Here is a 12977-nt window from a genome sequence, read left to right as displayed (position 1 = left end):
CCACAGGCACCCGCCACAACGCCCGGCTATTTTTTGGTTGCAGCCGTCATTGTTGTTTTGGCGGGTCCAGGCTGGGGATTCGAACCCGCCACCTTAGGAGTACGTGGCTGGCGCCTTAGCCGGTTGAGCTATAGGCGCCCAGCCACCAGTATTGTTTTAACAACAGGTTGTGAGGGTGATATTTTGGAGGAAATTTCTCTTGTAAATTACCAATTTATATACTTTTTTTTTCTGGAGACAGAGTCTCACATTATCGCCCTCGGTAGAGTGCTGTAGCATCACAGCTCACAGCAACCTCCAGCTTCTGGGCTTAGGCAATTCTCCTGCCTCGGTCTCTCGAGTAGCTGGGACTACAGGCGCCCGCCGCAACGCCCGGCTATTTTTTTTGTTGCAGTTTGGCCAGGGCCGAGTTCGAACTCGCCACTCGAGGTATATGGGGCTGGTACCCTACTCACTGAGCCACAGGCGCCGCCCCAATTTATATGCTTTTTAAAAACCAACCTCTTCAGACTTTTATTTGGGTCCTTCCTTACGTACCACCTGATGTGATGGTCACTCCCTTATTCCAAAAATCTTTAGTGCTTCCTTATAAGCCACAAACAAAACATTATGTTTTTAGCTTCCGCTTCTATGATCTGGCTACTCAGCTCCAGCCAAACCCAGCTATTTCCTTTCCCTCAAGGACAAATATCTCTCGAGGTCTAGTTCAAGTACATTTCCCTGATAAATTCCCTCCTTTGAATTCCCTTCAGGACTTCTCTTCCGGCACTAAGTTCTACCGCCTCGTCACCTCCGCTAGACTTAGAATTCCTGAGGGCAGGAGGAGTACCGCCTAATGAGTACAGATTTAATTTGCAGACTTAACGCGCGTCGGCGAGTTTAGTTGTCCAAGAGCTTGAGACCAGCTGGACAGGACCCAGAAGATGCAGAGCAGGAACCGTTTCCGGCCGCCCCCCACCCCGCCCCGGCTCCCGTCGGGCCCTGCGGCGGCGCTGCGACCGCGGCCACGCTTAAGAGGCTGACCCAACAGGCCGCTTCTGCGGCCAGGTGATGATAACGATCAACCCTTCCCGCTCCTCCAAAGAGAAAATGCAGTCCCACGGCACTTACCGTAGCGACCATGAGGGTGATGAATTCGACCACACACCAACTTCCCGCCACTTCCTTTAAACCACTGCTAGCTGTCAGATATAGGTGACGCCGCGGGCTCCCCTAAATTCCGACTGATTAGTGCCTCAGCGAACGAAAGCACAAGCGGGATACTTTCGCGTTCCTGATTGGTTGGCCAGAGGGCGGGGAAGGGACACTTCGACTGGCGACCGGGAGCTGCCAGGCGGGAAAGCTAGCTGTGGCCGGCGGGGATTGGCGGAAGCAAGTGGTATTTTCTTCTCCCCCGAAGTTGTTGGGTGGAGAAGCAAAGGTGGAGTGCTGCGGTAACGCAACTCGTGATTGGTGGGAGTGACTTTATTAGGGTTCTGGCGATTGGTGACTGGCCGATTACGCGGCGATGATTGGACAGCAGCGGGTAGGCTAAAAGGTGCTGCGAGTCCGCCCCACCGCCTCAGCCTACTGGCGGAAGAGGAAGTGGGGGGGCAGGCGGCGGTGGGGAAGATGGCGTACCAGAGCCTCCGGCTAGAGTACCTGCAAATCCCACCGGTCAGCCGCGCCTACACTACCGCCTGCGTCCTCACCACCGCTGCTGTGGTGAGCAGCTGCAGCTCCAGCTTCTGATTATCTGGGCTGGCTATGACTGGGTCTTCAGGGAACTGGGGTTTGGACCTCCGGGAGGCCCAGAGGGGCTGGTCCCAAGGGTGGGTGGAGGCGTACAGGGCTTACTCTGGGGTTCAGGGTGAAGCTGAGAATTCTCATCCTGTGACCGGTGAAGGGAGTACTGTTTCATGACAGATCAGGTCAGCTTCTAAGAAATGAAGGCCACACCTGGAGCAGGTCAGGGCTCCGGGAACCGCCCATCTTAGTAAGAAATGTGCCCAAGAGCTCTTCAGTGCCAGGTTTTACTGTGTGGTGACTAGTGGGAGGAAGGTCCGCTAAGTGAAGAAACTTAGGAGTTGAGGAAAGCAAGCCTGAAATTGTAGAGAAGAAAACGGCTTAAAAACAAAGAGCAAGTATATAATAAAGGGCTGGCTGGAGGCATCCTGCCCTAACGGTGGCAGGGTCTTGATTCTCCGTTAATTCAACTGAGTTGTGTTTCGCACAGCTGTTTTGGAGTGGTGCCCAAGTAATGGGCAGATTCGTAGCAGCTGTTCTTGTTCTGTGTTGCAATCTCACCTTTTGCCTGCCTCCTATGTCTTCATGTGTGCCTCAACTATTGTAACATAAAACAAACTTATTTTGTGTTGGGTATGAGGATGTAAAGAATTATACCATTTCTGCAGAATTCTTTACCAACCTCTTCCTCTGGCCTAAAAAGAAAAGCTTAAAGGAAACCAGACTGAGAGGTGGAAATTGTTGAAATTTGTTTCTTGATTGATTTGCTTTAAGAAGACCTTTTTCTATTTCAGCAGTTGGAATTGATCACACCCTTTCAGTTGTACTTCAATCCTGAATTAATCTTTAAACACTTTCAAGTAAGTGGTTCATCACAGTCGTGGTTAATTCTTCCATTTTTTTCTTTGTCTTACTGTTTAGTACCAAATCCTACCACATACTATTGTAAAGAATCCAGTGGGGTCCTTTGATTACAAGTCTTTTTGACAAAGTGTAAAGCGATGACTCTGCAGCATAGTTGGACTGTGGAATCACAGAACTTGTAAGAGATTCTCAAGCTCCTCTTCATGTACCAAATCAGAATCTGCAAGGGTAGAAATTAAGAGTCTATGTTTTATTTTTAAAGTTTCCTGGTTTTGATGTGTCCAAGTCCTGTGTTTGAGTATTTGGGTAGTAGCTTACGAGGAGACTGACCAGATAGCTACTCAGGGTGGCCTAAGTTTGTCCATTTACTACGTGGGTGCACCCACCATGTTGGTGTTATTACCATGGTCCAATTCAGAAACTCAGTTTCATTAATGCTTTTAAATTGATCTGGGGTCTTCCAGGGATCAGATCATACTAATAAAACTCCCAAGAGATTGGCATCTAAAACTACATACTAGTTTATTACAGTGAAAGATAGTCCTTTCCTTTGGTTAAAATGCTAAAAGAAAGGTATATTTTGCCATCTCAGGATGATTATTCAGGCTGTAGTTGGATTAGAGATACCTGAAAGCCAATTAACTCTGTCTCTACACATGCTGTTCTATCTTAAGTGTGTTTCATTCACTTTATATGCATTGAACTCTAGTTTGCCTTTCAAAATGCAGATTTGTAGGCCCAGCATAGTGGCTCACACCTGTAATCCTGGCATTCTGGGAGGCTGAGGCAGGTAGATCACCTGAGCTCAGGAGTTCAGCACCAGCCTCAGCAAATTGAGAACCCCCCTATCTACTAAAAATAGAAAAACTAGCCAAGTGTTGTGGTGGGTGCCTGTAGTCCCAGCTACTTGGGGGGGCTTCATGAAGCAAGAGGAGCACTTGAGGCTAAGAGTTTGAAGTTGCTGTGAACTATGATGGCACAGCGCTCAACCCAGGGTGACAGAGTGAGACTCTCCCCCCTACCAAAAACCACCAAAAATACAGCTTTGTGTATGTAGCCTTCTTGTATTCACCCTTCTTTGTTTTTAAATTTAGTGTCACTCTTACTTATACTTATTTATATGCTTATCTCATTAGGATGAGGATTCTAAAATTCGAGTTGCAATTATTAAGAAGAACTGAATTGTTTCAACTTTAGTAGTTACCAGTTCTCAAGACTGTGAGGCATAAAGCAGTCCTGTCATCTCTTGTCACTGTCTTCTTCCTTTGATACTCACATGGCCTGTGCTGGGAGCATTAGCTCTAGCCAAACCTTGCTTCCTTCTGGATTGCTTGGTGTAACTTTGCCTGGGTTTAAACTCTTGATGACACTATCTGCATGTAGCGTTAGGGGTTCTAGATTTGATATCAGAGTCTCCATCTATATGCTACAGGTCCTTGGCCAAACCATCTTAAGGTTATTCAGTTATTTTAGTACCAATCTGATTGTCTCAGAGGATTATTAAGGTCACATGAGACAGTAGACTGTTTGAAAACACTTTAAAATGTTCTCTATTATTGTGAGTAATTTGTGGGTGTTCATGGATCATGTAGGGAAGAGAGTATCAGACTTTCCAACAAGAAAATAAGTGTCCTTATATCTCCCACTTAGACTCTAATTATTAGAGCATTAGTTCTTTTTTTCTTTTTTTTGTAGAGACAGAGTCTCACTTTGTCACCCTCAGTAGAGTGCCAGGCATCACAACTCACAGCAACCTCCAGCTTTGGGGCTTAGGTGATTCTCTTGCCTCAGCCTTCTAAGTAGCTGGGACTACAGGCACCCTCCACAATGCCCAGCTAATTTTTTGTTAGCAGTTTGGCCCGTGGTCGGGTTTGAACCCACCACCCTGGGTATATGAGGCCGGCACCCTACCCACTGAACCACAGGCGCCACCCAGAACATTAGTTCTTATAGGAAGTTGGCCATTTGTGCAGACTAGAACTTGCGTATTTGTATTAGAATTTTTTCCCCCTCTGGATGTTTCTGATACCTAATGTAGAACAGTAGAGAGCTGTGAGGTGGCAGAGCCCCGCAGCTTTGGTGAACATCCAGGGGACAAACCCCCCCTCTATTGACCCTCTTCAGCAGATAACATATTTTCTCTAAGCTTCAACTTTTAGCCCAGCAGAAGTAAAACATGTTTTCCTTAAGAGTTTAGCTTTTAACTTCACAGCTGCACTTCAAAGCAGTCACGTACATTTTCCAGTTAATCTTGTAGATATGTAGAATTGCCCATATTTTAGAGGTCACATGGTAATAATAGATTGCGTTTACCTGGGAATTTGTGCCTGTTTCTCTTTCCATAAGTAAGTTAAAAATGTATCTTCCTTGAAAAACAACTTTGTACTGCCTTCTTAAAAATAAAGCTATTTGGGCACTTGGGTGCTATTGATAGAGAAAAATATCCCAGTCCTCCTGATCCCATCTTTGCCGCTCAGTTCCACCTGTATCTCTTGCATCTTTGTCTTTCATGTTTTATTTCATTTATTTTATTTCATCATTTCCCACCGATCCCACTCTGGTTTGTTTACTTTTCACACTGGTTGGCAAGATAGAAACATTTCTTGGCAATTTATATTTAGGTCCCTGAAGTTTTTCTCTGGTATCTCAAGACTTCGTTATACCATGCTGCTACTCATATGAAACTGCTGTTTTCTGCAAGTTAACCTAGTCTTTTCATCAAACTTTTTCTGTAACTCACCTGATCATGTGATGTGGGCTTTTTAAAAGACAATCAGAATTTTAAAATTTCTGCCCTATTCCCATAAATTTCATGGTCCAAATAATATCTTTCAGACTTTCAACTAAAAGCACAGAAATCCAGTATCACATGGTACGTCCCAGGTTTTGGTTCAAAACAAAATATCATTGTGTCCAAGGTCTTTCAACCATCATAGTGTCTTTTATCTTAATATGGAAATGTTTCCTAGTAATATGTTTTACTTAATCCATCTTTCTCTTAATTTTTTTAACAGATATGGAGGCTAATCACCAATTTCTTATTTTTTGGGCCAGTTGGATTCAATTTTTTATTTAATATGATTTTTCTGTATCCTTTATTAAGTAGAGTCAGCATCAAAATTTTAGATTTACTTAGGAAGTTCAATAAAAATTAAAATGTTAATCCTGGTATTTATTTTTAGCACCATTTTAGCTACAACTTCTGGGTCAGTGGCATGTAGAGTAGTTGGTCAGAGAAGAATGTTCTGACAGTGTTTATAGGTCACTGTTCACACAGGAAGTTTTAATGATAAAGACATCATTTCTGCCCTTAAGTTGTTTACAAATCTGATCAAGGGAGGGGAGAAGTGATTTAATTGAGGCATACTTCCAAAATTATATCAGTAGGTTCAAAGTAGTAAAATGTAATTTGAATACAGTGATAATTCAGTTAATAGTTTTGGCATGGATTTGACAGGTTCATGGGTAATGGGGAACTTGAGATCACCTTGGTTCTTGATTGCTGATTCTACTGGTTGAAAAGACAGTGCTGTGTCCACCAGGCTTGCTGTGTTCCAGTTTATTAAAAGAGAGGAAGAGCCATGCTCTGGAAATTGAGGACACTGAGCAGGGTATTCCTCCACCCCTACCCTCTGGATTTTACAGTTCAGTTCATCTGCAGTGGACAGAGGGCCTTGTAGGGGTGACAGGATTCCTGCCCTAGGAGGGATTCCTATGTCTACTGTATAGCATATCATTCTGGTAAGTTTCTGATAGTTTTTTTTTTTTTTTTACATAATCCCTCTTTATTAATGAAGTTATTAAAGGTAGGTCTCAGAGAAGCAAAGATGGTATAGATTAAACTTTGGCTGAACGTGGGAAAGACAATAGAAATTTGAAAAAGTTTAATAGGTGACTAGAAGCACGTTTATGCAGCATCTGAATTCATTCGCCAGCTACAAACAGTCTGTAAAATATGGTGCTAGTTTTGACCTTGCCTAAAATGCTTGGTAAAAGAAGAGTAACCACATTATCACTCAAACATTCTTTTAGAAATGCTTGACTTCTTAATATTTTGGAGTCCAAGTGGACTTAAAGTGATAACATTAAATTTTACTTTCTTCATGTTTGTGTGCTTAAAATTTTCTTAACTTGGAACTTAAGATATCGTTACTGTCGAATGCTAGAAGAAGGCTCTTTCCGAGGTCGGACAGCAGACTTTGTATTTATGTTCCTTTTTGGTGGATTCTTAATGACTGTATCCTTCAAAAAATAGAAGACATACAGGAAAATGTTAAAGAATACTCTGTCTCTTCCTAAAGCTTTTCCTCTGTCTCCACGACTCTCCAGATATTCTGAACATACAGATAAAAGACTTCCAAATTTTAGCTTCAAGACAGTACCATTTATTTTACAGCACACTTTCTGTGACAGCTATTCAAGCCTAGAGGTCGGACAGGATGCTTTTCTACTGTGAGCAAGTCAGAGGAACTTTTAACCCAGGTGGGTTACTATTAAGCATTTCAGTTGTATCATTGTGAGTGTACTTTTTAAAAAGTTGGTAAGACATTTATGTGATCACTATCAAAACTGGTAAATTAAACATTTTTTGATCAAAAAAAAAAAGAATTTTGATCTATACAACAGACTTGTATATAGTACTGAGAAATAGTTTTGTTTTAGCCGGCTTTTTTATACCTCTGTAAAGGTGCTAATGGTGAGTGAATTTTAACTTAATTATTGATCAAGAATTAAAACATTTACCTAAGAAAATGCTTTGTGAAAGCAGAATATTAGATTGAAGTTATTATCCAGATAATTTAGCCCATGCAAGTTTTTGCCTAATTTCTCTGGGTAATTATTTTTAGGCTTTTTTTCTATCTACTCTAAACATATAACTAATCAACTTTTCCAGTTCACACTTTTGTTAGAACATAATCTTTAGTTCTATTGCTAAGTTTTCCCTATTATGCTTTTAAATGTTGATATTTTCCTTAATGCCATCTGTTAGCTTTTTGGTTTGTTTGTGAGCTTAGTTTTCTTGGGCCAGGCCTTTACGATAATGCTCGTCTACGTGTGGAGCCGAAGGAACCCCTATGTCCGCATGAACTTCTTTGGCCTTCTCAACTTCCAGGCCCCCTTTCTGCCCTGGGTGCTCATGGGGTTTTCCTTATTGTTGGGGAACTCAATCATTGTGGACCTCTTGGGTAAGAGTCTTCTTGCTACTTTTCCTGTTATTTTACCTGTAAGTTTATTTTGTTACTACATTTCACGTTTATTCTACCTGACCTTCATAGGTACCTACAGTAGGATTGTATATTAGTAACATCACAAATGTTCGTTAATATTAGCTCACTAATATTTAATAATTATACTGACATGTATCCTAAAGATAAGTAGTTTATGTTAGTAGGTCCACCTGCAATAGAAATCTTAATCCTGGGGTGGCACCTATGGGTCAAAGGAATGGGGCACCAGCCTCATATACCGGAGGTGGTAGGTTCAAACCCAGCCCCGGCCAAAAACTGCAAAAAAGGAAAAAAGGGTAGCACTTGTGGCTCAAAGGAATAGGGTGCCAGCCCCATATGCCAGAGGTGGCAGGTTCAAACCCAGCCCCAGCCTAAAACTGCAAAAAAAAAAAAAAAAAATTATAATCTTCTCCTTCATCCTTTCTTTCTGGTTGATGCTAGGTATTGCAGTTGGACACATATATTTTTTCTTGGAAGATGTGTTTCCCACTCAACCTGGTGGAATAAGAATTCTGAAAACACCATCTATTTTGTGAGTATTAACACTAGGTCGTGTGTTCCTTGCAGACAAACCAGCACAGTCCATAATCTGCGTTTTCTTGGTGTTCCCGTAACTCTTAGTACACACAGTTCAGATCAGTAAATATTTGCGCATTGAGCAGTCTGGCTGCAGCTGGGGGGGCATTGGATTGGGTAAGAGCAGACAGTGCCAGGGTTGTGGCAATAGCAAGGTTAACAGGCTCAGGATGTCATGATAATTGTCCTGCCTAACTACTAGAATTTCCTGTCCCAGGAGGAGCCTGCTGGTATTATAAAAGCTGCTGTCAAAGTTAAACTGATGAAAGTTTCTAATGGAATTTATGGCCTGCCAAGCAGGTGGTTGAGATAAGCAGTGAAGTAGAATAGAAATAGCTTTGGATTGGAAACCAGGTGTAGCTAGGTCATGTGACTTAAAATAAGTCCTTCCTCCTTTTTTTGCACTTCAGTTTCCTAAGGTAGAGCTTTGATTTATGACTTTTTTTTGAGACAGAGCCTCAAACTATCACCCTGGGTAGAGTGCTGTGGCATCACAGCTCACAGCAACCTCCAACTCCTGGGCTTAAGTGATTTTCTTGCCTCAGCCTCCCAAGTTGCTGGGACTATGGGTGCCCACCACAATGTGGGACTATTGTTGTGTTTTGTTTTTTTTTTTTGGTTGTAGTTGTCATTGTTGTTTGGCAGGCCGTGGGCCAGATTTGAACCCACCAACTCTGGTGTATGTGGCTGCGCCTTAGCCGCTTGAGCTACAGGCACTGAGCCTATAAGACCTTTTTTCAAATCCAGCATTTTATGTCATTGGGAAATACTACATTGCAAAGGGCTCACTTGAATAAAATGTTTGTTGTAGAATAGTTAAGCAAAAAGAAGAAAGTAAAATTATCCACAGACCCACCACTTAGATATAGCAGTGGCTACCACGATTAACTCTTCGATATGTATTCTTCAGTCTTTTACTGTCTGCGTAAAACTTTTAAAAATAGCCTGGCAGGGGTTGTGGCTCATGTCTGTAATCCCAGCACTTTGAGAGGCCAAGGCAGGAGGATCACTTGAGTCCAGGAGTTTGAGACAAGTCCAGACAATATAGCAAAATCCCATTCTTACAAAAAATTTAAGAAATTAGCTGAGTGTTATGGGTCTGGCCTGAAATCCTAGCTGTTCAGGAGGCTGAGGCAGGAGGATTGCTTGAGGCCAAGAGTGCACCTATGAATAACCATTGCATGCTAGGCTGGGCAACATAGACCCTATTTCTAAAAAAAAAAAAAAATTATAACCTTTAAACTTCATATATCATAATCATTTTTTCATTATAAATGTCTTATAAAGTTGTAACAGCTACATGATATTCCTTGGTGTCAGTCTAACATAATTTTACTATGTCAGTTGTCCCTTGTTGATGGACACTGACATTTGTTCCTTTCTATAATCAGAGAAGTAAATATTCTTGTAGCTAAATCTCTGCACACATCTATGACTATTTTCAAAGGATAAATTCCTAGAAGTGAAGTGCTGGGGTTTTTTTATTTGCACATTTATTTTTTTCCCAAAGAAATTCATGCAGAGAGATAGGGAGAGAGAGAGACAAAGAGTAAGAAAGAGAGAGGAAAGAAAAATTACTCTTTTGTTTATTACCAAAACAACCTTCCAGAATGGAAGTTCAAGTTCACAATTTTACTGGTGATATGTAAATGTCATCCCCCACCCTCATCAAACAAGAGAAGTATTCTAGTTACTTTTTACTAGTTTTATAGCTATAAGGTAGCGTCTCATTATTTTTTAAGAATTTTTTTAAAAATTTCTGAAATTATTTTGGACTTACAGGAAACTACAAATATAGTACAAAGGACTTTTTTTCTCCTCCGGTATTAGAAAATTGAGCAAGAGTGAGAGCCCAGGCCAGGCGCACTGGCTCATGCCTGTAATCCTAACACCCCAGGGCACTCTACCAATGGTGACTAAGTGAGACTCTGTCTCACAAAAAAAAAAAAGAGTGAGAGCCAGCCTCTGGGAGACTGAGGTGAGTGGATCACTTGAGCTCAGGAGTTTGAGACCAACCTGAGCCAGGGTGAGACCTCATCTATACTAAAAGTGAAAAACTGAGGCAAGAGGATCACTTGAGCACAAGAGTTTGAGCTACAACTCCATGGTACTCTACAGAGGGCGAAAAAGTGAGACTCTCTCTCTCAAAAAAAAAAAAAGTGAGAGCCTGTCCCTACTAAAAATAGAAAAAACTAGCTGGGAGTTGTGGCAAATAGCTACTCAGGAGACTGAGGCAGGAGGATCACTTGAATTCAGGAATCTGAGGTTGCTGAGAGATAAGCAAATGCCACAGCACAATAGGCCTGGGCAACAAAGTGAGACTCTGTCTAGAAAAAAAAGAAAGAAAGCAAATTGTTAATTTGTTCATGGATTATAATCCCTTATTATCCATATTATTTTGATGTTCATATTATCCCAGATTAGCCAATGGGAATCTCTTCAAACTGTCTTCTAAGTCCTTTTCAGCACATCCCCATGGGTTTTTGTTTTTAGCAATTTATTGTTTCTGGCTCAACAAAATAAACTAGGCGCATCTTGTGCTCTTCTTGCCCTAGTCCTAGAATCAGCTATTTCTTTAAGGAGCCCTCGTTTCTTTCTAGTGGAGGATCATATTTAGAAGCCAAGATTTAGGTGTTAAATGTGTTCATTGCTATTGGAGTATTGCTATTTACAGATTCTCTCAATAAAACAATAGAATCATATGTATGTATAATAGTGTATATATACATATTTATAATTTTAGATCTGTCTATGTGTGTGTGTGTGTATATATATATATATATTTTTTTTTTTTTTTTTTGAGACAGAGTCTCACATGGTCACCCTTTGGTAGAGTGCCCTGGGGTCATAGCTCACAGCAACCTCAGACTTTTGGGCTCAAGCGATTCTCTTACCTCAGCCTCTCAAGTAGCTGGTACTATAGGCACCTGCCACAAGACCTGGCTATTTTTAGAGACAGAGTCACTCTCTGACTCAGGCTGGTCTGAACTAGTGAGCTTAGGTGATCTGTCTGCCTCAGCCTCCCGAAATGCTAGGATTACAGCCCTGAGCCACTGTACCCAGCCTAGATGTATCTATTTTTTAAGTGGAACTTTGTCAAATTTTTTTTTGTTTTTGAGACAGCGTCTCACTATGTTACCCTTGGTAGAGTGCTGTGGTATCACAGCTCATAGCAACCTCAAAGTCTTGGGCTTAAGTAATTCTCTTGCCTCAGCCTCCCAAAGAGCTGGGACTGCAGGCCGGTGCCCTAAACACTGAGCTACAGGTCAAAATGTTTTTTAAAACATGGGTTTAGGCCAAGCGCAGTGGCTTCCACCTGTAATCCTAGCACTCTGGGAAGCTAAGGCTGGTGGATTGCTTGAGGTCACAGGTTCAAGACCAGCCTGAACAAGAGCGAAGACCCTGTCTCTAAAAATAGCTGGGATTGTGGCAGGAGCCTATATTCCCAGCTACTTGGAAGGCTGAGGCAAGAGAATTGCTTGAGTCCAAGGGTTTGAGGTCGCTGTGAGCTATGACTCCACAACACTCTACCGAGGGTGACAAAATAAGACCCTACCCCCCCCAAAAGGCGGGGGGTTATGTACTGAAACTCCCAGTTCTAGTACAAGCCAGTGTGGCTCATTCTAGATTTTTGCTTTATATATTTTTCTTTCAGTGTTTTTATTTTTTTGAGACAGAGTTGCCCAAACTAGAGTGCTGTGGTATCAGTCTAGCTCACAGTAACCTCAGACTCCTGGGCTCAATGGATCCTCCCATATTGGCCTCCCAGAGCACTAGGATTATAGACATGAGCCACAGAGCCCAGCCCTCATCCAGTGTTTATTATGAAAATTTCCAAACTTAGAGATTCCAAACAGAAACGATTGTACAATGAATTTCATTTACCTACTACATAGATTCTACTATTCTTACTTTTTGCGTACCTGTCCTTCCATCCAGGTTTCCAATCCGAAATGTATGTATACTTAATTCCCTGTGTACTTCAGCATGCATATGTTGTTAGAGTTCAATATTTATATATATGCAAATCATAGGTATGTTGACTAATGAGTTTTTATAAATGCTCAAACTTGTGTAACTCTCAAGGTAAAGAAAATTATTATCAGCAGAATGTTGCCTGGTGTCCCTTCCCTTTCAGTCATTGCCCTTGTCCCCCAAAGAACAATTTTCTTCTGCTTTTGTTCCTCCATAGATTAGTTTTGCATGTTCTACAGCTTCATAAGAGGAGTCATATAGTATGATCAAACTCTTTTGTATGAGGATTTTTTTAATTTTTTGAAAAATTCATCTGTGTTGTATATATCAGTAATTTATTACCTTTTATTGCTGAGTAGTAGTACATTGTTTGAATATATCACCTTTTCCTATCTGTCCTTTCCACTGACAGTAAAAAACCTGATTTCCAGTTTTTGTTATTATATTGACTAAATGAGCTCCCATGTCCCCTCTCCCATGTAGATGCCTTATTGTTCTCTCTCACCCTCAGATTTCCCAAACTAAGGGGGTTCCCTCTTTGTACTGCTCAGGTTATTCCATCTCCCTGTGTGAATGACTCAATTGGTCACTTGGTTTAGGCAGTCAAGT

At 41.6% G+C, this 12977-nt stretch overlaps 2 protein-coding genes across 3 annotated transcripts in view; one reads left to right on the top strand and one right to left on the bottom strand.

Annotated features, from left to right (window-relative positions):
• Positions 1–1279, bottom strand: part of MIS12 (MIS12, kinetochore complex component) — a 7811-nt gene extending 6532 nt beyond the window's left edge. The window contains exon 1 of the mRNA XM_003791234.3: positions 1111–1279. The gene's annotated coding sequence lies outside the window, so the exon portion shown is untranslated. The remainder of the gene's footprint in view (positions 1–1110) is intronic.
• A 283-nt stretch (positions 1280–1562) lies between these two features.
• DERL2 (derlin 2) overlaps positions 1563–12977 on the top strand; it is a 13972-nt gene continuing 2557 nt past the window's right edge. Inside the window, exons 1-6 of one of the 2 annotated variants that reach the window (XM_003791233.3) lie at positions 1563–1704; positions 2520–2585; positions 5604–5677; positions 6733–6826; positions 7580–7775; positions 8259–8349. In XM_003791233.3, the coding sequence (XP_003791281.1) occupies positions 1612–1704; positions 2520–2585; positions 5604–5677; positions 6733–6826; positions 7580–7775; positions 8259–8349 (614 nt within the window). In that variant the 5' untranslated portion in view covers positions 1563–1611. Of the gene's footprint in view, positions 1705–2519; positions 2586–5603; positions 5678–6732; positions 6827–7579; positions 7776–8258; positions 8350–12977 lie in introns of those variants that run through there. The other variant, XM_012806064.2, reaches the window with a different exon arrangement.

This window comes from Otolemur garnettii, unplaced genomic scaffold (assembly GCF_000181295.1).
Source record: "Otolemur garnettii isolate 467f Iridium unplaced genomic scaffold, OtoGar3 scaffold00046, whole genome shotgun sequence".
Taxonomy (NCBI): Eukaryota; Metazoa; Chordata; class Mammalia; order Primates; family Galagidae; genus Otolemur; species Otolemur garnettii.
Note: the sequence above shows the minus strand (reverse complement) of the source record. Positions and strands in the feature narration are given on the sequence as shown.